The sequence below is a fragment of the Osmia lignaria genome, chromosome 1, assembly GCF_051020975.1.
Source record: "Osmia lignaria lignaria isolate PbOS001 chromosome 1, iyOsmLign1, whole genome shotgun sequence".
Lineage (NCBI taxonomy): Eukaryota > Metazoa > Arthropoda > Insecta > Hymenoptera > Megachilidae > Osmia > Osmia lignaria.
The window spans coordinates 11,212,591-11,234,588 of NC_135032.1; the positions used below are offsets into that span (position 1 = coordinate 11,212,591).

The 21,998-nt window shown below is 35.3% G+C and overlaps 2 protein-coding genes across 6 annotated transcripts in view; one reads left to right on the forward strand and one right to left on the reverse strand.

The window, feature by feature from the left end:
* Fas1 (fasciclin 1 Fas1 domain-containing) overlaps positions 1-21,998 on the forward strand; it is a 215,207-nt gene that overhangs the window by 135,648 nt on the left and 57,561 nt on the right. For all 4 annotated transcript variants that reach the window (XM_034328174.2, XM_076688194.1, XM_076688167.1 and 1 more), the window contains exon 2: positions 903-1,038. In XM_034328174.2, the coding sequence (XP_034184065.2) occupies positions 903-1,038 (136 nt within the window). The remainder of the gene's footprint in view (positions 1-902; positions 1,039-21,998) is intronic.
* Positions 13,506-18,183, reverse strand: Orc3 (origin recognition complex subunit 3). Of its 2 annotated transcripts, none has more exons than XM_034328178.2 (13): positions 17,696-18,183; positions 17,038-17,290; positions 16,805-16,959; positions 16,578-16,735; positions 16,399-16,507; positions 16,152-16,316; positions 15,853-16,050; positions 15,668-15,784; positions 15,302-15,589; positions 14,998-15,231; positions 14,629-14,748; positions 14,115-14,182; positions 13,506-13,952 (listed from the first exon to the last, which is right to left on the reverse strand). In XM_034328178.2, exons 1-13 carry the CDS (start codon positions 17,717-17,719, stop codon positions 13,859-13,861), a joined length of 1,983 nt encoding a protein of 660 aa, XP_034184069.2. In that variant the 5' UTR covers positions 17,720-18,183; the 3' UTR covers positions 13,506-13,858. The 2 variants fall into 2 exon arrangements, with proteins under 2 accessions (XP_034184069.2, XP_076544366.1); XM_076688251.1 differs by having other exon boundaries at positions 13,507-13,952; positions 17,038-17,115; positions 17,696-18,180.

Below are 21,998 nucleotides of genomic sequence, written 5' to 3' on the forward strand. Positions count from 1 at the left end.
TGTAATGACGAACAGAGATCACTCTGTTATATTTTTATGTCGTCAAATCTTTAATATACAACAATCTGACACGATAAATGTTACTCAAACGCGAGACATCATTTCGATGGTCTGTCACGAGATAGTTTTCCACGGCGTTAAAAGCACAACGAGCATCGATTTTCCGTCAGAGGAAAACGCATCCTCGTGCGAGAACTAATACGCGAAACAAGTAAGCGAAGTCGGTACGGATTAAACGCACGATTGTGCATAGGGAGTTAGCTGTGCGCGTTCCATGCGGGCAAAAGCGTTTAATCCGGCGCGTCGAATGAAATTTGCCGGGGTCTTTCGTCTCGCTGACAGTTCGCACAAAGGAAGCTCGTTAGTTATCAATGCGCAATTAACCCGAAGCAGAGGATATTACGAGTCGTTTCTTTGCTGTACGAAATAGGAAAACATTGAAAAGCGACAGGACACGTCGTGTGTCCTTTTCTTCAATTGAGAAACATAATTCGTTGGATTATCCTGGCACTTTAAGTTCAGAGTACGTTGAAATGTCCTTTTATTCGGTTACCGTATAAAGAGTGAAAATATTTGCACAGGACGTGAAGTGACAATTAACCCTTTCACTATGGTGTATTTCAACGAAAAGTCATTATTGTTATATAAGAGACAGTAATTGGAATTTTGTAAATATTTATTTTTGTATTAAAAATAATATTTTAAATAAGATATTAGATTGCAGAGGAAATGGTGTAATTTAAAAATAAAAATTATCTCTAATCATTGATAATTTTATAGTATATGTTAATTGAAATTGTTAATTACAACTTTGTAAATAATTTCCTGTTGATATAAAGGAGATTCTACTGTAGAATATTGAAATGCTATAATACTAACAATTTTTCGTCTTTCTGTTACAGTTCTATCAATTGCTGGAGGCGAGTCAGGTGGCAAACAACACCCTCGCGTACCGCCATGTGACAGTTTTCGCACCTACAAATAGAGCTTTCCAAAAGCACATAGGATCTACCAAGAATTTGGTTCTCTATCACATGTGTAAGTACTTTGTGCCTTTCTTTTTACTAGAGAGAGCAGGAAATTTCATATTTTAGATAAAAAAAATTAAATGAAATATTTTGAAAATTTTTCTGAAAGATTTAAGATTTAATTATGGTATTGAATTTTTAAATTTTATATAAAAATGGTCTCTAGTAAAAAGAAAATTTTCTTCATTATAGTAATTAAAAGAAAACACCAATTTGATAACAAAAATTTGACGTCCTAAAACCAAGTCAATATCTTTGTTTCCAGATTCCTTAATGCTTCCTCATAATTGATGCTTTTTGGGTTTCTGATTACAAAAGCTTTCGCCTAGCTCGCCAGATACCCTCCCAGAGAGGGCTGTTGTTTGTGTTATAGTTTACTTACACCCTTGTAAGTACGTTGACTTTTATTAGAACAGAAGTTGCAGAGTAATATTAGTCTTTACGGACTCATGTTAACACGGCTTTCAGCCCCGTTTCATGGTAGAAACTTAATTCCAGTATTCGTTAGTTAAAGAAAAGAAAAATTTAAATTACGAAAAACCTGCTTGATATTTTTTAATTTTTTTAATTATTCTTTAATTTTGTTTTAAATTACATTACTATTTTAATGAAATAATTGAACTCAAATCAATTTAATTAAAATTTTACCATCTTTAGAATATTAATAAAAAATATATCATATTTTGACAAAATCAAATTTATTAAAATTCATATTATAAGAAATAATTTAGGTAGATTATTTTTCATTAATTTTTTAGAATTATATCTATGACGAGTATTATATTCACGTCTACGATGATATTCATTCACAGTAGTAGAATCACCACGTGTCAGACACGCTTATCCCATTTCCTGTCCGTCTGTAACCACGTATTGGTCTAATCAGTGCATTAATCCCGCGAATTTCGAATTTAGGGACATCGCTCTTTGATCTTGCCGAACATGGCAGGACATATGTCTCTGTGTACATGTGTATGTAATGTACAATTCATACATGTCAGTATACTTATCTATGTATGAAACGCTGTTAGACTTGGTTGTAGATTAAATCCTAGACTTGAGGATATATTTACAATTAGTACACTAACAGCTAATTATGAAATAGCCAAATTGTTTAAATAATAAATTATAAGTATTTTATCCATATTATAGAATATTAAATCAAGTATACTTAAAGAAAAAAAAGAAAGCAAATATAACTTAATCTTTAATGGATTTGATTGTCAGAGTATTAATTTAAAAAAATTGAGACATTTGAATATTTTCTTCATCCTCCTTCAGCAATACGAAGCTTCTTGAATGTAGAACCGAGTGTATCGATTAATATTAATCCCAAGGGAACTGTTCATTCCCTAAAGCCGTTCTTCCTTCGTCGGTACAACGTCTGTAATCATGCGTTGCAGTACTGGTAGCGCATTATCGTAATTTACTGCAATCGACTAATCCCTCATTGTAGTTCAGGATGCGTCAGAATCTGTGACGTTGCCTCGCTGCTTTATCAATTATTGCGAACGTCTCGCTTGTACGCCTCGTCGACAGCTGAAACGATCGACCGGTGACATCGAACACTACCTCTTAATTCGAACAATCAAGGGGTTAGTTAATTATTACACGATCAGTGTGATCGTGAATTTTAGAACGTTTCTGTAAAATTATAAGAAATTGCAAATTCTGAAATCGTCGAATTTCAAATTCTAAAATACCAGAACTCTAAATTTTGAATTGTAAAGTTCCCAAATTGCAAAATTAAAAACTTCCAAATTGCGAATTTCGAAATCTAAAAATTCTATGAAAGTTGAAATGGTTTATAGAAATAATTTATCAGAAGAAAATTAAATCAGTTTCCTTTACAATGATTAAATTCTCCAATCGAAACCTTTGCATCTTTCCAACTAATTTCTGTCAGAACCAATTGATTGTTTTACACCATGGTCGTGAAAGCAAGTTGTCTGTGCTAACAGAAGGAACATTTCCCTACAAATTCAGACGAAGAAACAGGAACAGGGATGAAACGAGCATCCCTTAGACAATCGGGTAACACGAGCAAGGAACAATTTAATCGTGTGCGGTTTCGATTCTATTCGAACCCCCTAGTTCGACTACTATCGTAGTCAACCACCGTGAAGAATAGCATGGGTCTTGTCTGATTGTCAAGAATCGATTAGTTCTGGATCGATAGGACACGCACCATTATCTGTAATTATTATTGAAGCAAATTTAAGATTCCATCCTGACATAACTTTGTTACATTTTCTGAATGAATTAAAAATGAAATTGTACGAGGTCCGATCGTTAGACTTTCTGTAATAGAAATAGATTTATAGATCCATTTTTTCAAATTGAATAATAAAATGAAGATACAAACCGAGCATTTGACAGATAGTAGATATTTGAAATTCCATAGTCATATCCTGATTCACGATGACGATTTCCTATATCCGGCGACTCCCTTTTAACCCGAGGCGTTTTCACGATTGCTATGAAGAAACTGTGCGCACGAAGGAAACAAGGAATTAAGAAGGGCGTTGCCGTTTTATGAAGAAACTTCCTTTGCGCGTTTAAGATGCCTCGAGCGAGAAAGGGAAGTGTCTATCGGGGTCTTTGGAGTTACCCCCGTAAACGACAAAAATTTCATTCCCGGTTCAATTTCGTTGCTAGATGAAAAATTTCGTCCTGACGAGTTGCAGCTCTTGTTACGAGGCAAATTAATTATTCACGCAACAAATACTGTCTTTGCGATGATACAGTTAGGACTAATTTATTTTGGAAAATTATATTCCAAGGGCTATTGAATTTTGTTGGAAAAGGAGAGATCTTGGATTCTTAAATAATATTATAATTTTATTTCATATAAAATTAGATCATGGAAAGTATGACGTTTAAATATTAAAACGATGAAAATTAGATTTGGAATTCTCTTCAAGTTTCTTCACAGTAAATGGTACTTCTTATGTATCTGAGCAAGTAGAATAGATCAACGCATAGTCAGGCAGACTAAATAAACCACTAATCAAGCGTACACGATAAAACACCCCTGAACAAAAAACAATAAAATTCAATTCTGCACTCAAAATAAATGATAATTTTTTCAATTCGCATAATCTCGTAACGATGCCACCCCTCGAATGCGAATTGTTCGAAATCTAGCGTTAGGGAAAATCCAGCATCCCTCGGTCGCTAATCACAGGGATGCGCAAAGGGGAATAGGCGGCGACTTTCATTAGGTCTGCTTCGCGTTTAATCCACGATGAATGGCTGCGCGGAGGGTTGAAACAAGAACTATGCCCTCGGCGCGAAGAAAGGGTGCCCGTGGGTATTTGTAACCTTCGTCGCCGGCAGTCAAGTCGAGTCACTGACGGATAATCGTCATTCAGAAGCCGGATCTCTTTTTAGCCTCCCATCCCGACTGGCAGCTTCGTGCATGGATACCAACCCTTCGACACGGCGAATACTTGGAATACTCGAGGATTCTCTTCGTGGCTGGAGTAACGAGAAACGCGGCTCGATTAAGACGCGAAAAAACTTTCTTGCTTGAAGAAGAATGCTCGAACGAGGGGGGGATACCCCCTCGTGGAATGTGAACGAAGTTTCAACGCATATTTTGTGAAACCAACTTGCCCGTACTAGATCGTCGTGTAATAGTATTTTAAAAATGTTATGATAAAATAATTTATCAGCTTGATTTTAGATAATTTGACAAAAATTATTCTATGTTCTTAATGAAAAAGAACTGTTTCTTTTAAAATTATTAGACTAAATTAAATTTATTTATTTCATTTTTTAATAAACTTTTATAAATATAAGGGTTAGCAAATTCAATAATGAAACAAGGTATAACATTTTAAAATACTTTCATCAATTCTACCCCGTGGCGATGGTGTAAAAAATCTCTTAAAAATCGCGGTTAAAATGCAGGTAAAATGGCTCTAGAAAAACTCTGCCATAAATAATAGTCCGTGGGGTAAGGTAGCATTACTTTTTATCGATGAGAATAGCAACCCTCTTCAGTGACTCACCCTGTACACGGGTGAAAGTAAAATGCGTGTAAAGGGAAGAAGTAACAAGAGTTACGTTCTTTCTATGCAGTCACGAAATAAGGGGAAGCCACGGTTGTTCGATGTAAAGTATCGGTTGAAAAAGTTCCCTGACGAGTTAATAGAAGACCCGGTGACAGCTGACAGAGTGAAAGAGAAATCGTCTGTTCGCTTGGAAATAATAATGGTGTGATGATATCACGATAAATCGAACCAAGAGACCTTTCCAGATTTACTGGTAGTTTATTTTACGGTTAAACTTGTGAGGATTTTTGGCTCCATTCTGATCCTGTTTCTTGAAAAATTTTCTATGTTATTACATTATTACAGCTTTCTTAATATTAGGATTTTATGGAGTGGTGGTAATAAAAATTGTGGTACTTGGGGCATTTTTGGACACTACCAAACAATAGAAGTTAATTATTGTCAAAGTATTAAACTTTAGAAATTATTATAAAATGAAATCTCAAAGAATTATTTCTTATTTGCAAATTGATAGTTAGTTAAAATTTAGATTTATTAAAATTAAATTGAGTCCATAGGTACACAGATACCCTAATCTTAACATTGAAACGACAACATGCACCATAAGCAGTCCATGCATATGGAGATGTACACTCTGGTCCATAAACTCACTAGTTTCAATCACATATGAAGACTGTCAATCTCATTCAATTATTTATAATCTATTTACAAAATTCTTAAAAGTTCCTATAAATATTTCAAATGATTGATTAAATATCATAAATTTTAATTAATATCTCTCCTATACAAAATTAATCAAGATATTAATTTTCATATGAAAATCATTTCAATTAGTGAAATGGATCTTATTTTGTATAACAATTCAGATTTATTTTATACTGTTAAAATATCTGGTGGTTTATGAACGAGATTGTACTTGGCATATTCAAATACACGCCACGTGTTCTATCAGCACAACACGTTTAATTAACCACGCCGTCATGAGTACAAGATTTTCCAAGAGACTGGCTACGATTACGACGTGATTTCGTCGGTCGAACGAGTTTGAAATTCTCCAGTCAGTAACAAGACAAACACACAAGCAAGAGGTTTAGCCGTGGCCCGTGGCTAAGAGGCCACAAGATGTGTCGCAGACCTAACCGGCTTGTTTCCAGCTACCTCGAGCACCGTGTAACCAGCTTCTCCTTCTTGGTTAAAGGTCCTCCAAAGTCCTCCCGTCTCGTCCACCCTCGCCTATATACTGTTCTTAAGTTTCCAACGGGAACAGTTAACTTACTTCTCCAAGCCAAAGTTCCTCTTCCTCTTCGTCGCCTCTTTCACTCATTTTCTATCTTCGATTTCCAACCGGTAAATTTACCGTCCCTCCAAGCGTTTAATAACAACCTGGATGCATTTCTGCTTTACCTCTGAATACTTGGCTCGATAAATTTCTTCATTCCCTTATTTATTTAAAATTTTTCTGCTTGTTTTAAAACTTTGAATAATATTAGTATTGCGAAGATAGGAAATTAAAAGTTTAAATTTGAAAATTATTTTTTTGTTAATTTTCGTTTTAATTAATTAAAGTAATGATTCTCTGATCGTCGCTTGAATGGTTCTGAATTTCTCCAGGGAGCGATTCACGTAAATAAATGAAAATAGAACCACAAAGTTCGATGAAATAAAACGGTTGAAGCAATATTATTCCGCCAGAGGCAATTTTTCGTTGGAACTTAGAACGATTCGATAAAAGCGAGACCCGTACCGCTTATTGACAAGGAATTCTATGAACTACTTGAAGAAGCCGTGGTAAGGCAGTAAACAAAGAACTTGGACGGAGTTACCGTGCGAATGAAACGAGACTTTACGATGAACTTTGCAATCTCCGCTTTTGATTAAATAACAAACGGTGCCGTCTGGAAAGCCGACTGTTTTTGAGGAATACTCGGGTGTTCAGACACTTCTGGTGGTATATGAAACTCAGGCGAATTTTAAATTCTATTCCATTTCGAGCGTGTAATGGACTTGTTGTCTTGGGAAAATTATTTTATAAAAGTGCATTATTCCAGAGTTCCATGGTTTCCAAATTTTAAATATTCTACAGCTCAGAATTTTAAGATTTCAGATTTCTATGATTCCAGAATAACAAAATTCCAGGGTTTAAAAATGATAAAATTTTAAAATTTCCAAATTTCCATAATTCTAAACCCCATCACAAAAGAAGGTCCAAGTTATACTGATGGAAAGTAACATCTATTGTTTGGTAAAAATAAAAATGTTACCAGAAATTTTGAATGGTAGCAAAGAATCTGATGGCATTAATTACTTTCAGTGGAAGAAGAACTATTTTTCGAAGCATGGTCGGAAATAATTTTTCAAGATGAATATTAAAATGTTTGTTCGATTTGATGAAAAAAGTCGGGGGATACTAACCGGGCCGGCGAGTTTACAGAAACGTTGAACGTCGCTGAAAGTTTCACAATTAGTCTTGGAACTTTCATAATTTTGCAGCTTGAGGCGTCTTGTTTTGCGGCGGGGAACATTAGTGTGCTCAGCTTTAATTTATCATTTCACCTCCACTCGGAACTCGACTTTTCTTCCCGTTTTTCCTTTCTTCGCTCTTCCCTCAGCCCTCCCTTCACCCTTCCCTCAATCTCGCACCGCTGCGATGCTGGGAAAAACAAATTAAATCTCAATTCTGGCGAAATACCTCTTTAAAGATGACGCTAATTAAAGAAGGTTTAATGGGGCTTGCTGTTTTCAATTTGTTCATTGATGATTTTGTAGGAACTGGTCTAAAAATAAAAGATAATTATATTATAAAAGCAGTGATCTAATAAAAAAAAAATATAAAAGTGATGTAAAAATAAAAAAAAAATATAAAGCAAGTGATTAATAATAGAGAAAAAATATTTTAAAACTGTAATACATTTTATTTATTAATATTGCTTAGATGTGAGTTAATTACTCTCTAATTTAATATGTTTCTCAAAAATTAAATAAAAATTATTTATAGTAAATTATATAAAATGTACTATAGTATAATATACTGATAATTATTAATTTAGGAAATGCAGTTGTAAATTAATACTCTATTTCAATAGTTTACCAAACTGTTTTTGTAGACGTGCTATATGCTGCACGCAATTTCAGGTTGTAATGTTTGTATCTTGTAATAGCTTAACATTTCCCGTTTGATTACGCTTCAGTACACTAACTCTATCGATCTTCGTAGAAGCTTAAACGTATCGATTCTAGGCTTCTGCTAGTACAAGTTCTAAAGCCAGATATTGCACTTCATCCTTAACATGTTGGTTACCGCAGTAGAAATAGCAAGGTAAAATGGATTATTAAATACGTTACAAATTAATTTTGTAATATAATATAATGCAATTCGCTATTTTAAATTATTAGTACCCTACTGTTTCCATTTCTCAATTATAATAATGGAATTAAATTGCCACTGAAGATTTATTCCAAATATAATTAAAATAGAGTAATAATTCTCTAAATTAAACAAAAATATTTTTAACACAATTTAATTTCTTTTGAACTAATATCTATTATATTTTGTGAATAATAAAAATTAATCAGCAGCTTATTTCTTTACTGGAGCTGACAATAAAATTTCGGAAATAATAGAATCGTAATAGCAATCAATCTTAATAGACGCGTCATCCCATTTAGTATTCCCTGAAACAATTCCATTCACAACGCCACCTTAGCCACACAGAAGAATACCTGCCTCGGAGATTCATGAAACGAGGAACAAGATGGTTACATTTCCCATGGGATAGTCCGGGTATTCTCCTTTCATTTTCAGACTTATTTCCATCCTGGATTGAAAGAACCATGAGCGTAGTCCTTGCAGAGACAGTTCCAAGTAAGTTGGGATTGTCCACGGGGATTGCCAGCAGACTGTCATCATATGTTCCACGACGTGGAAATCAATCTCAACAGATTTTCGTATCAATTTCGCATCGCACCTGAAGCGCATCCTTGGGTCACCATCGTTTCCTTCTCTATGGTATACACGTTTTATCTTTACGGGGAAAAAGGCCGTTTTAGAGAGAAAATATCGAGGAAAGTGAGGCTGAAATACTTGTCCACAGGGAAACGACGTACGTATTGATCGTTGTGTCGGTGAATCTGTTGTCGTAGAAAATTCTGTCGAGAGGAATATAGATTCGATGCGTTACATCGTGAATATAAATTGATGTCTGCTGCTCGTTAAGGTTGCTTCTTCTTGGTCTGCTTCGTACGTTCAGCATATTTGTTACGTGCAGAATTATTAAAAACATATGTGGAAATGGAGTAATTGGTTTTGGTGGTGACATTTGTGAAGGAATCTTTGATGCTTTAACCCTTTAAATGATTTTAAATTTTCCAATTTTCTAATTTTCTAATTCTCCAGTTTCCAGTTTTAAATTTCCCAATTTTCTATACAGCCCCCATTTTTCTAATAGTCCAATCCCTAATTTTCTAATTTTTCTGAATTTCCATTTCGCCCATTACTCAATTTTCTAATTTTCCACTTTCCAGCTTTTTAATTTTCCAGTCTTACAATCTTTATAGCCTAATTTTTTAATTTCTTAGTTTCCTAATTACCTAATATTCTAATTATCCAATTTTCGGCAAAAAATATTTATTAATCGTCATAACTATTTAGCTTTAAAATCATTGATCAAGCGAACGAGTAGCGTTCGAGTGTAGTTGGTTGGACTGACAATTATTTCAAGCGACCGGTTTCCAAGCCGCTGATCGATGGACGCACGTTGTTATAACTACTGTTTACCAATTAGTTGTTGCGCAATTATAATTGCTAATTGCCTACTCCTCTGCACGGTGCACGGCAATGGCCCCGGTGCCATTCATTTGCGCGCGAAATCAGCCCGCAAGCGTACGGGCCGTTAATTTTAAACTACACATGACAAATAAAAATATTCTCCACAGGCATGGAAGTTAATGAATTGAATAGCCCCATCGGCAAATTAAATCTGACCCCTCTATGTTTTTAAAAGAACCTAAATAACGAATCCGAGAGTTGTATTAACAAAAGAAAAAGAAAATGAATATTAATTAATTTTCATTTAGAAAGAAAATTACTCTTGATTAAATTCCAAAGTTGAAATTCTATTTATTGTAATTAATAATTAATATTGTAATTTTTGCTATTGATTAAGTATCAATTTTCATTCTTAAATTAGAAATTCAAAATTCTATTTATTACAATATAATAATTAAGCTTTTTTCAAATTCTATCTCTTCTTGACCATTTACCACAGGAATTCCGATTTTTTATTTCTGTTTGCTGGATAAAAAATGAGCTAGTCAAAAGTACGAACGTGCTTGCCACAGTTTAACCACGTAACGTTAATAATGTACAAGTTGGTTTGATATTCGTGCCTATTCGTGGCGAAGGTATTTGCCTTGCTCGAAAAAGATAGTAGGTGGAGTTGATGTTCGCTGACTAGAATAAAGAATCGACCCTGACCAGTCTAGCCTAGATTCCCTTCATCGATACGGTCAAAGTTAAGGAAGATGCCGAAAGGATATCAGGATCAGTGCGATTCAGCACGAGAGGTTAGACGGTCTCGAGCCGGAAAACTGATTCCCCTCGGTGCAACCGTTCGAAAAGTGAACCTTTCATAGATTTTTCTTCCAAATGGATAGCCCACTTGGTCCTGGAAACTTAAGGAGATCGATTGGCTAGCTGGACGGAGATCGAATCAGCAACAAAACGAGGAAATCGTTTTGTAATACTTTCTGCATGATCGAACTACTCTGACTTGTGTTTCGGAGAGGAATTTAAGGATCAGGGTGCATTTTGAAGGGACACAGGAATAATCCTGCAGGTTTGATCTTTAAGATTTTATCTTTTTATTTATCTAATAATTTGATCAGTGTGGATTTACTTTATTTTATTTAAAATATTCTTTCATTCAAATTTTAAATGAAATTGAAATTCTTTGAACTATTACTTGACTTAAAACATATATTCTGAATTTTTTAAATAAATAATAAATGGAGGAAAGAAAAAGTTTCTCACCTTAATTTAAAAGATTTCAAGTTAAGTTGTTTCACCAAATTGTGAACGAACCTTAAGAAACACAGCTCCAATTCTGACAAACGTTTCAGTGAAGACCCAGCTCGTCCTCCTTTTAATCGTATCAAAGCCAGGAATGGAAAGAGTTGTTCCAGCGTTACTAATTCTCTGTATCCACGCTTCATAGAAGCGGAAGTTCGCTTCGAAACGGCCAATCGTAATTTGTCCGCATCACGTCAGACGAAAGAAAGTCCGCCGTGGGAATTCAATTAATTCTCTTCGATATTCGTTCGTCTCGTCCAGTCTGTCCCGTCGACGACGTTAAAATGCACGAGCTACTACAACCGCTTTCAATGAAGTCTCTCTTTTTTTTTCATCCCCCTGTTCCTTTCTTTTTTTTTTTCCATCCTGAAGTGACTGACGGAATTGCGTTGGTTCCTTCCATATAAGGTCGATTGATATTCGTCCTTTCTGAAAAAGACGACCAAGGAACCGGAGACAAAGGGAACACCGAAGGATAACGATATTCCATGGACGATCGTTGTTGGATCGTTGAAATTCGTATCATGGTCGGTACAGCCGTATGCAAATTCACGACATATGTCATCAATATGCGCCTGGGAAGTTAAATTATTCCACGGGATGAAATGGTTCTCGCGGTGATTTCCGACCAACTTGAACGAGGCCATCGGTTTAACATTATATTCCCTCCAGTATTTCCAAATTCTTATCCATCGATTATTAACATCGAAATGTAAAATAATTTTTAATGAAAATGAAAACCGAAAATTGAGTTTAATATAAAAATAAATGATAGAAAATGTTCAGGTTTAGAAAGGGTTGAATATCGTTCGATAGCAGATAAAAACACAATTATGGATCCTGAGATAAGATAGAAAAAAAAGCTGCGCGATTAAAATCAGATCGGGTAACCGGAAATTAATTCAGCCAGATCGCACGGGAATTGATACAATGCGTGTTCGCGGTGCGAAGCAGATACGCTGGCCGGAAATCTTCAACATCGATCATACTGGTATATCACGAAGCAGGCTTTCAGGGCCCGCATATGATTCAAAGGCAGGCGGATCAGCAAGGAATGTGTCAAAATCTTCGTGAACGCGTATGATAGATGGTTCCTTGTGTCCGTGGATTGAATAGCGAATTAAATTCTGCTTGCTTCACAAATTTACCCTTCCGCGGTTTATCTGCATCAAACACCTGTCGCCTATGGAATTCGGTTTGCTTGGTTGCGTGGTGGTTTTCACACGGGAAACGTCGATAATGAGGTTTCATGATTACGAAAGGAAAGATTGAAAACCGTACGGATTATATATTCCAAGCCGAAACAAAGGGAATATTATTTCACTGCGAATCGAAATTGGTTGAACAGTTTCGAAATGAATTTTAAATTCGTATTGCAAGAGGCTCTTTTAATTATAATAATAAGTTGTTGAAGAATATTTTAAAAATTAGGAAAGAATCACATTTCAAAGCTCTGAATTTCTAACAAGTATCAATAATTATTGATCATTTTCAATAATTCTAATTCTATAGCTGTAATTATAGTTAATAATTCAAATTCTAATGAATTTCAAATTTTTCAAGTTCATTATCAAATTTCTTTTTCATAAAATAATTAAAATTCTATAATTATAGTCATAGTCAACTAATCAATAATTATCAATATTCCTCTGTATGTAGTGAAATAAATAAAAAATGATTTTATATAGCAATTTCTAGCAATTCACCCTGTATGTACCTATAAGTGGACATAACTCATGGAAAATTGGGGTAAAGTAAGGGTATTGATATTATAGAGGAAGCATCTGTTATTGGAGAACAATTGCCATTGGCTCCTCGTTGCGTTGTAAAATTATCGGTCTGAATCGACCGCAAAATGTGCATTACGTTGATGCACGCAGTTGATATCCGAGTGCACGTGATAACCTGGCTACCACTAAATATCGTCTGATGATTATTGCATGCAACATTTCACTGTGTAATACGTACAGAAGATAGTACACGTTGAATCGTGTACGCAGTTGTTTTTCATGTAGCCAGTTTATGGGCCATTTTGAGAAATATATTTTACACCGAGCTCCACTGCTTAAGATAACGATAATTATGGTTTTAAAGGGAATTATTAATTTCATCCCTGTTAAGGATAACCATAGCCAGGCATTAGTTAAATATACTTATTGCATGTTACAGTAACCTGTATCATTTTCTTTTGATTTAAAAAAATTTATGAACTTAGCAAAAATAAAAAATGTTAATTTCATAACTCTAATTAACAAGAAATTCCGGTAAACGATAAATAAAATAGAATAATTTAAATAAAATGGGACTGATTTAAAATCTCGTGTCTGCAGATCGTGAACATTTCCTCACCGAATATCAAAAGGGTTGAAACTACACAAGTGTTATCAGATACTTATTTCCCTGCTGATACTAAACCCAAGAGAGAAAAAACGCAATTGCTCCTAATTATTATAATTGCACTCCTAAATAACGTTACTTCTGTCTTTGACTGTAATTCTCTGTTATCTAAATTTCATCAAAACCTTCCCCCTTCGAACAATAGGTACAGGTAGCCAAGAAATAGCTGCGAAACTTCTGCACGCCATTATAAAGAAGATGGTATTTCAAGGAAAACATGAAACTTTAGTGGCAATATTTTCAAACGTTTTATTAAAAAAAAAAGGTACATATGACATGATAAATTTTCACTTCGCAGACGATAATACTTGAAGCTTATGATCGATGAAAATAGCGAATGGTGGTCCTCACGTGAGTCGTTTCACGTGATCCGTTTTCGTTTGGGAACTCTTGATGAAACCGAGGAACTCCAATTCGGCGACTGCTTGAGTGAAACGAGCTCTAAATCTCCGTTAAGGATATCTTTGGCTATGATAAAATTCGCTGAGTTACACGTGTGAATTATTCAAACGAAAGGTACCCCCCACCGAAAGGTGATTTCCTCTATTTCGAAATATGGATATGAATATCCATTGAGGAATTTAAACGTGGCTAAAAGGATACCGTATTTTGGCTTCTTTATCTTTGTTTCTCTTCGCTTCGTTGTTCGGATCCACTATAGTCGCGTATGCCTGTGGAGGTGTTTTTCTTAATTTGGAAATTAGTAATTTGCATATACTAATTAATTACAGAATTAATTACAATTAACCTTTAAACAAATTCATTCATTTGCCTTACCTGTACCCCCTTGTAACTTCCAAATTACAAACCCCTCCCCTTCTTTCCAAATAATTAAACATCCCCAATTAATTCATACTCGAAGATCAAAGTTGGTATCATTTCATTTTTTAATCAGAAAAGTAATTGGGTTACAGAGGGTGGAGGTGGAAAAACGATTTCAGGAATAGATCAAAGGAAAAGCAAATAAATTCAACCCCATTTCACGAGGTCTATTTACACTGTTCTGCTCGCGTGAATCGATCCCGATTAAAATCGCGCGAAGGAAGGAATGAACGGGTGCGTGACCATAAGTGTAACCAGGATTAACCTGTAAACACAAGCACGAACGGATTGTTACCTGCAGCCAGTCGTACATATTCATCAGCGTGCCGGATTCCAAGTGCAGCTTGTAAATTATACTCAGGTCAGGCATCGTAGGCACAATGGCATCGTCGTCCTCCAATTTGCAGCAACCGCACTAAAATATGTATTTCCAATTAACTTCGACACGCAAGACACTGTTTTCCTGACCAGGAAAAACCGACGATAGGTATCTGTAAACGTTGATGTAGGTCTGGCAGAATAAATTTAGATAGCTGAAGAAGAGTTAAGGGTTTCTGTACCCTGGCTACCAAAGTTAGTCTTCAGAATCACCCTGGTCTTCGCCAAATTCTCCTGCAAAATTTAATAAAAAGGTAATAATAAATAAATTTTTCTTTTCACTCACATTTAAGTACAGCTGTGGATCGCTCAAAGCATTATGAATAGCAGCCCTCAAAGACCCACGAATGTGCTGCTTCGCTGCATTGCCATCGTTGAAGCAAAATATCTCATTAGCAGGTATGCAATTAGGATTAATCAAGTAAACAGCGAATACTTGTTGATCCAAATAATTGATCACGTCTATCTGTGCCTCTTTATATGGCGATCGTGTCTTCATCTGGGACATTTTCAACAATTTCTAGAAATTAAAAATGAAGATACTACGATTCCTTTATTCAATTTTTGAGATAATGAATTTTATTTCACACCGTTTTTAATTGAACTCGAGTGAGTTTCTCAGTGGCAGAGACGATATCTGCAGGGGTTGCACCAACATCTAAACTGGCTTCTTCAATAATCGAAATATGTTCTTGGAGACTGGTTTTAAGCTTCCTCATAGATGAATTATTTGATTTCTCGATGATTGAGACAAGGGAGTTCAATTTCGAGAGTAATTCTGTCTTTGATAGGAAACCCAGAAGGTCCAAGCAATTTTTGTATTCGCTACATTCTCTCAGATCCTTCGTGTATACTGCTTTCATATAGAATTCTCGTAGCTATAATTGTTTTAAAATTGTTCATTTTCCTTTACATGAAATTTGAACAGCTTTAGAGTATTTTTGTTCAGCTTCTACCTGTTTGCCCATTGGAGAATTTGGCAATGTTGCCATTAGATGATGCAGACACCTGAGTACTGTTAGAAATTGATCCATGTACTTGTGAAATTTATTTAATAATTTTACTAGCATCTCCTACAATTAATTAGTTAATTGTATTCCATTGGAAATTTTAATTTTGATGAGCAAGAAATGATGTCTACCTGGAATTTTTTGTTTTCAACAGCTATTCCATTTCTTTCGTCCTCTTTCAATTGTTGAATATACTTTTCTATTGAAGGTATCTTTTTGATATCTTCTATATCCTCGTCAGTTAAGGAGGATATTCTATTATTTATTTGCTGTGGTTTGCAACAAAGTGAATTTATATTGTTTGCATAGAAATGTTGTATCATACACGTCTATAAATAATAAAAAATAACGTCAATTCTAGAGTGAGATTCTAATTAAACAAATTTCTAAGCGCGAACAAAACGAAACGAAAAATAAATGAAACTAATACCTTGTAATTTTGAATGAAGTTTTCTACAGACAAATCATAAAACAAAAACATATCTATTAATAACTGAAAAGCGCGCCCAGTCAATTTAAAGGGTATTTCCGTGCAGAAAATAATATTTTCTAATACATCTGATAAGGTATTCAACTGAGTTGGCATGTTGAATATCTAAATAAAAAGCAATCATTGTTTCAAGAGAAAGATGTGTACCTTCTTATATTAACAGTTCTGTAATTTATTTATTGCTCACATGAACGTGTAATTTTGATGAGGCATCATATGTTAAAGCTCTGTAAATGGCATGCATAGTGGTAGCAACACCAAAAATTAGAATAAATTTTATTGTACTTGCATATGAACTGTAAGAAGCATTCAATTAATAGTGAAACTGTGATATCTAGATAGATAGAAACAAATGATCTATGATACCTGAGTATTAAAATAAAGTCATGTAATACTGTTGGAGAAGTACTCTCAAAGTCAGTTATAATTATAAGGAGAGGATCATTTGGATCACAGTGTTTCTGATACCAAGAATGTAATACTCGCATGGTACACTGATTCTTTTTAATTGATGCATCTTCAGTCTACAAATAAATTGATGATGTTTATTGTTCCTGAGTTTCTCAATTATTGCTCATAAAATAATTCATCACCTGTTCACTACTTATCAATTGATAAATTGATTCCTCTAAAATATTTCTTATATCATCTGAATTTCTACTCCATATAATTGCTGTGTGTTTTATTATCGATTCTAATTTAGAGATTGTCTTTTCAAACATGGTTTCATGATCAGGAACATTAACTCCTATAATGCAATCATTCGAATGATGCAAGAAAATATGAAATCATGAGAAATGATGATTTCAATAAATATTATTGTCACCTGTTAATACAACAGCTGTTTGTATCCCATCTTCTAACTGTTCTATTGGAGTTTCTTTAACTTTAGAGACAAAAGATTCTAAATTGGCCAAAAGTTCATGGAACATATTAATTCTTATGTCTTCAGCAGCTTTTTGAGTGCTAGTCCACGTTTCATTATAAGCAAGGTACCATGGTTCATTGAAATAATCTACTGATTTAAATTTTGCAGGTTTCTTACCAATTTTGTAACTACCTTTATGTGCAAAAACACCCTAAAAATGTGTTTTAAAATAATAGAACCATTGGGGAATATTAGGAAAAAAGTTCTGCAGGAGATTTTTATTTCTTACAGTAAAATATAATTATCAAGTACACATAAATTATTTGATAAATTCTTAATTTCTTATTATCAACATTCTACTCTACTATGTTACAAAATTTGAAATAAAATTCATATAGAAAAATAAGTTTTAAACAAAAATTAATTAAAGATACGTAAAAATATCTTGTATATTAATAACTAAAATTACTTTATTAAATAGTAATTCATCATACATGATTTATTAAGGTTTCTTTATTATTAAAAAATCTTACATTATAGTATAGTAAGTATAATGTTCGGAGCGCGCGTTTATATTTTAAGGTTAAGTAAAAAGAAACAACAGGTTGCACAGTACCTTTGACACCGAAGCGTTGTCCATTTTAGTAATAATAAATGTTAGAACAATTAAATATTAATTAAGCAATTGAACAATTATTCAAATAACTATAAATCATTTATAACAGGAAAAATGTGCAGCAAACTCCTCTCCCTCTGGCAGTTTGCGCGCTACTGTTAGTTCCAGAGGCGCACATAGGTAGCGCTGCTTACTGGACATGCTTTGTATGATTTATGGGGTCCCTGACACCCCAAGATGAGATTACGTCTGCATGCAGAAAGCACAGCCGGTATAACAATCGTGCCTATTTTACCAGAGCCTCTTTTACTGCACTACAGACTGACATCTGAGAAGACCCAATTTTTCACTCCCTCAGATTCTATTTTTTTTTTCAGAAATCATTTAAAAGCAGCACAAGAGTGAGTAATTATTATTATAATTGTTTGACAAATTTCTATTCAATTCATGCGCCTTAGTAAATAAATCATTTTAAAGAAGCAATTGAATTATTATTTAATTTACCCAATTTCATTTCTGAATTATATATTTAATATCCTTAACTTCTTTTCTCAATTATTTATAAATGCAGAAATAAATTATAAATATGATATACATGAAAATCAAACTTAAAACACAGTAATTACTTCTCCATACCAGAAAGACCTATTTATTATCCCACTTCTCTTCATGGACCAAGGCCTCCCTTTGCAGATATTTATTTTTTCATTTGTTTTAAGAGCCTCGTAGGGGCTGATGCTGAATCATTGCATCTTTGCATCCCTTGTATCCCTGTATCCTTATAGCACTGCATTCCTCACATCATTGCCTTCCTTACATCTCCGCATCCTTTACATCCCGGAATTCTTTATATTCCTGCACCCTTTACATCTCTGCATCCCTTACATCCCTGCATCCCTTACATCCCTGCATCCCTTACATCCCCGCATCCCTTACATCCCTGCACCCCATACATCCCTGCATCCCTTACATCCCTGCATCCCTTACATTCCCGCACCCCATACATCCCTGCATCCCTTACATCCCTGCATCCCTTACATATCTTCATCCCTTACATTCCTGCATCCTTTACATCTGTTCATCCCTTACATCTCTGCTTATAACTATAATAAATATATTGATGGCTCCTGGTTCAATTAAAGGTAAGTAAAGGTAAGTAAAGTCTCATAACATTCATTTTTTGAATTCAAATTTAGTTCCTTTTTTTGCCACCAGAGGGCGCTGATTCGACCTCGAAAATTTAGTTCACATTTTTGCCGCCAGAGGGCCAAAATTGGTGCATGGTTTAGTTCCTTTTTCTGAAACCAGATGGCGCTGATTCAACATCGAAAATTTAGTTCACATTTTTCCCGCTAGAGGGCCAAAATTGGGGCAAGCTTTAGTTCCTTTTTCTGAAACCAGATGGCGCTGATTCAACATCGAAAATTTAGTTCACATTTTTCCCGCTAGAGGGCCAAAATTGGGGCAAGCTTTAGTTCCTTTTTCTGAAACCAGGTGGCGCTGATTCAACATCGAAAATTTAGTTCACATTTTTCCCGCTAGAGGGCCAAAATTTGGGCATGGTTTAGTTCCTTTTTCTGAAACCAGATGGCGCTGATTCAACATCGAAAATTTAGTTCGCATTTTTGCCGTTAGAGGGCGTTGCGCAACAATATTTACTTACCGTTTACTTAAAAGTTTTTTTTTTTTTTTTTTTTAACGTGGGGAAATCTTGCATAAGACCCCCCACCGTCCCCTGGGGGAAGGCGGCGGGGGAGTGTCAGATTCTTACTGACTAAAACCCCACGGCGACCGATAATGGCGCTAAAGACGGGCTCTGGGACCTTAATTACTCCAGAGCCCTTCACGCCTGGCACATAGGTGCCCTTCTAGGGTGTCTAGCGTGTAGCCGAAACCGGGGGTCGCACCCGGTGCCGGCTTCTAAGTACTTACTTGGGCCCCGTGCAAAGGCGTGTGGAGCCCCCACTCCAGACGCCAGGGGCCCTGATGGTCCCACCAGTTTTGGGAATTACTTATAACTAAATAATGGTGCTTCACTTAAAGTAACATGCTCAAATATTCAAATGAAATGGCTTTATTTATTGAAATGACAATATCTGAAGGAGTAGTTTAAGGTTTAGAAAGTAAAATGAAACAAAATTTAAAATAAAATTTAAGTTATCTCAATTGTCTATCATTCAAGAGACAATTTTTAATATTTTATTAAGAGCATGTATGCAAGGTACAAATTAAATCATATATTAAATCATTATAATTTAAAGTATGATCAATTCTAATATTCCATTAAGACTTATTTAATAATTCAATAACCAGAGTTTATGTAATTAAAATTTGTACCTTGCGATTTACCATAATACACTATATCAGAAGCTATTATTATTAATTTACGAAAAGAATCATTGAATTTAATGTTTGATCACATTAGAAATAAAGGAATCACAGCGAATGAAATTGAATCGGAATCAATTGGTTCGTCGGACGTCGGAACAAAAATGTTCCTAGTCAGCGAATAATCCTGAGCGAGGGTAGAATTTTCAAAATCGAACGTACCGTCCAGCATTTCGATCGCGATATTCGAATTTCACGAGCGTAAGCTAGCACGATCATCATCTGAATCGCAAATGCGCCGATTGAATTCGTCGAGGCCGAACAAACAATCCGGAAACCGAGAGTTTGATGCTGCATTTCGCGGTTCGAGGCTTGTTCCGTCCAACTTTCCACGGACCTGATCTACTTGCACAGCGAACTTGACTGCCAGAAACTCGTAATTGATTTAAAGAAGTGTCCAAACAAGATGCCGGTCCCCTCGGCAAATGTATTGAAATACATCCCTACCAGAGTCGACGTTGGTTTGTGTAAACTGTCCGTGCAATCGGCACCGGAGGCCAGATTATTCGGGACGGGAAGTCTGCTTTCAACCGGCCAAGGGAAAACGGTTTTTTGGCCAGGGAATATAAATCGATCGCGCCAAGCAGCTTTGTACGAATGTTCTCGTTTTGTGGTCGGCCATCGCACCTGTGCCCCAAGGGGTTCCATCGTCGAAAATAAATGGGATTCGATCGACGACTTAATCATCCGCCTTCGTTGAAAGGGACGTCGGGGACAAAACGATGCAGAGATCAAGGGAGCTATTGATCGCTAAATGGAACGTATTTGTCTGGATTTTTCGATCGTTGTACCTGGCGTTTGTCATTGTGAATGATTAACGCGCACATTTTTATTCATTCTAGTCTTGTTCTTATTGTTTCGTCCATTCGTGCAGTTTATTGCACTGATATTTTTCAAACTTTTAATAAATCATTTCCTTTATCGCAATAAATTTGTAATTTTTCAATCTTCCTCCTATCCCATTTATACTTACAATTAATTTTTAACAAATGAAAATTCTTTTATTAAATCATATTGTTCTTCGCAATATTCAAAACTGTTTCTCGTTTAACCATCTAACAACGAGCATCCTATAGAACACAAAAAATTGAATAGCAAAGAGATCAACGTCATTGTGTTCTTCCACAAAACGACACCGTAAAACGAAAACCGTGTACCCAAAAAAGAATCGTAGAAACTAAAAGAAACAAAAGTTTACACCGATGTACAGCGTCAAACGTATTACTTCCTCCCGCATCACTGCCAAAAACCGAAACGTAAAAATCCGACCAACGAGCACGTCGCCGGGCAAAGAATTTTATTTTCCAAACCACAACGGAGAACAAGCAGCGCGGAACAATAGAAACGCAGGAAAAAGGTGAAGCTTAAACTAAAAGGAAAAACCGACGTGGGTGGAGTGAAAGAAAAAAAAAAAGGAAGAGTTGTTCGCGAAGCTACAAAGCTGGTCTCTTTATTATCTCGTTACCGGCTGGAATGTCCTCGTAATCCTAAGCTTTTTTCCAGTCGCTGTCTGCTGCTGGAAGCGCGATAGCATAGATAGCGTTTTGCATCCAACAGAGAGAAGATTCAATCTCACCAGAAAAGGAGAAGAACCGTCGCGACAGGAGAAACAACACAATAGCTCTCATTACGAACGCCACGAAGAATCGGTTCCTGTTTCGTTGAAACGCCTGCTGTTCTTTGCTGAAAGCTTCAAAGAGCCGCTGCTGTGGATTTTAACCCTTTGCGCTTCGAGTTACTTCATTTTATGTAACTCGTGTTTCTTTTTGACTAAGTGCCTGTTATGGGAACGTTGATGACTGAGGTGTTGCTGTGTCTCAAATTTGGAAAAAAAGAATAATTGAAAGGCATTATTGTAGAAGGTGGAAAAATTTGAAGATTAATTATTTGTACCCTTAATAATTATAGCGTTGAT

What these genes read in the sequence shown, in the direction of transcription:
- Orc3 (XM_034328178.2), bottom strand. Translation starts at nt 17,719, where the DNA reads ATGGACAACGCTTCGGTGTCAAAG. An exon ending in GACTTTATTTTAATACTCAG is followed by an intron (nt 16,508 to 16,577) that starts GTATCATAGATC and finishes TGCTTCTTACAG; the next exon opens with TTCATATGCAAGTACAATAA. An exon ending in ACTTCATTCAAAATTACAAG is followed by an intron (nt 16,051 to 16,151) that starts GTATTAGTTTCA and finishes TATTATTTATAG; the next exon opens with ACGTGTATGATACAACATTT.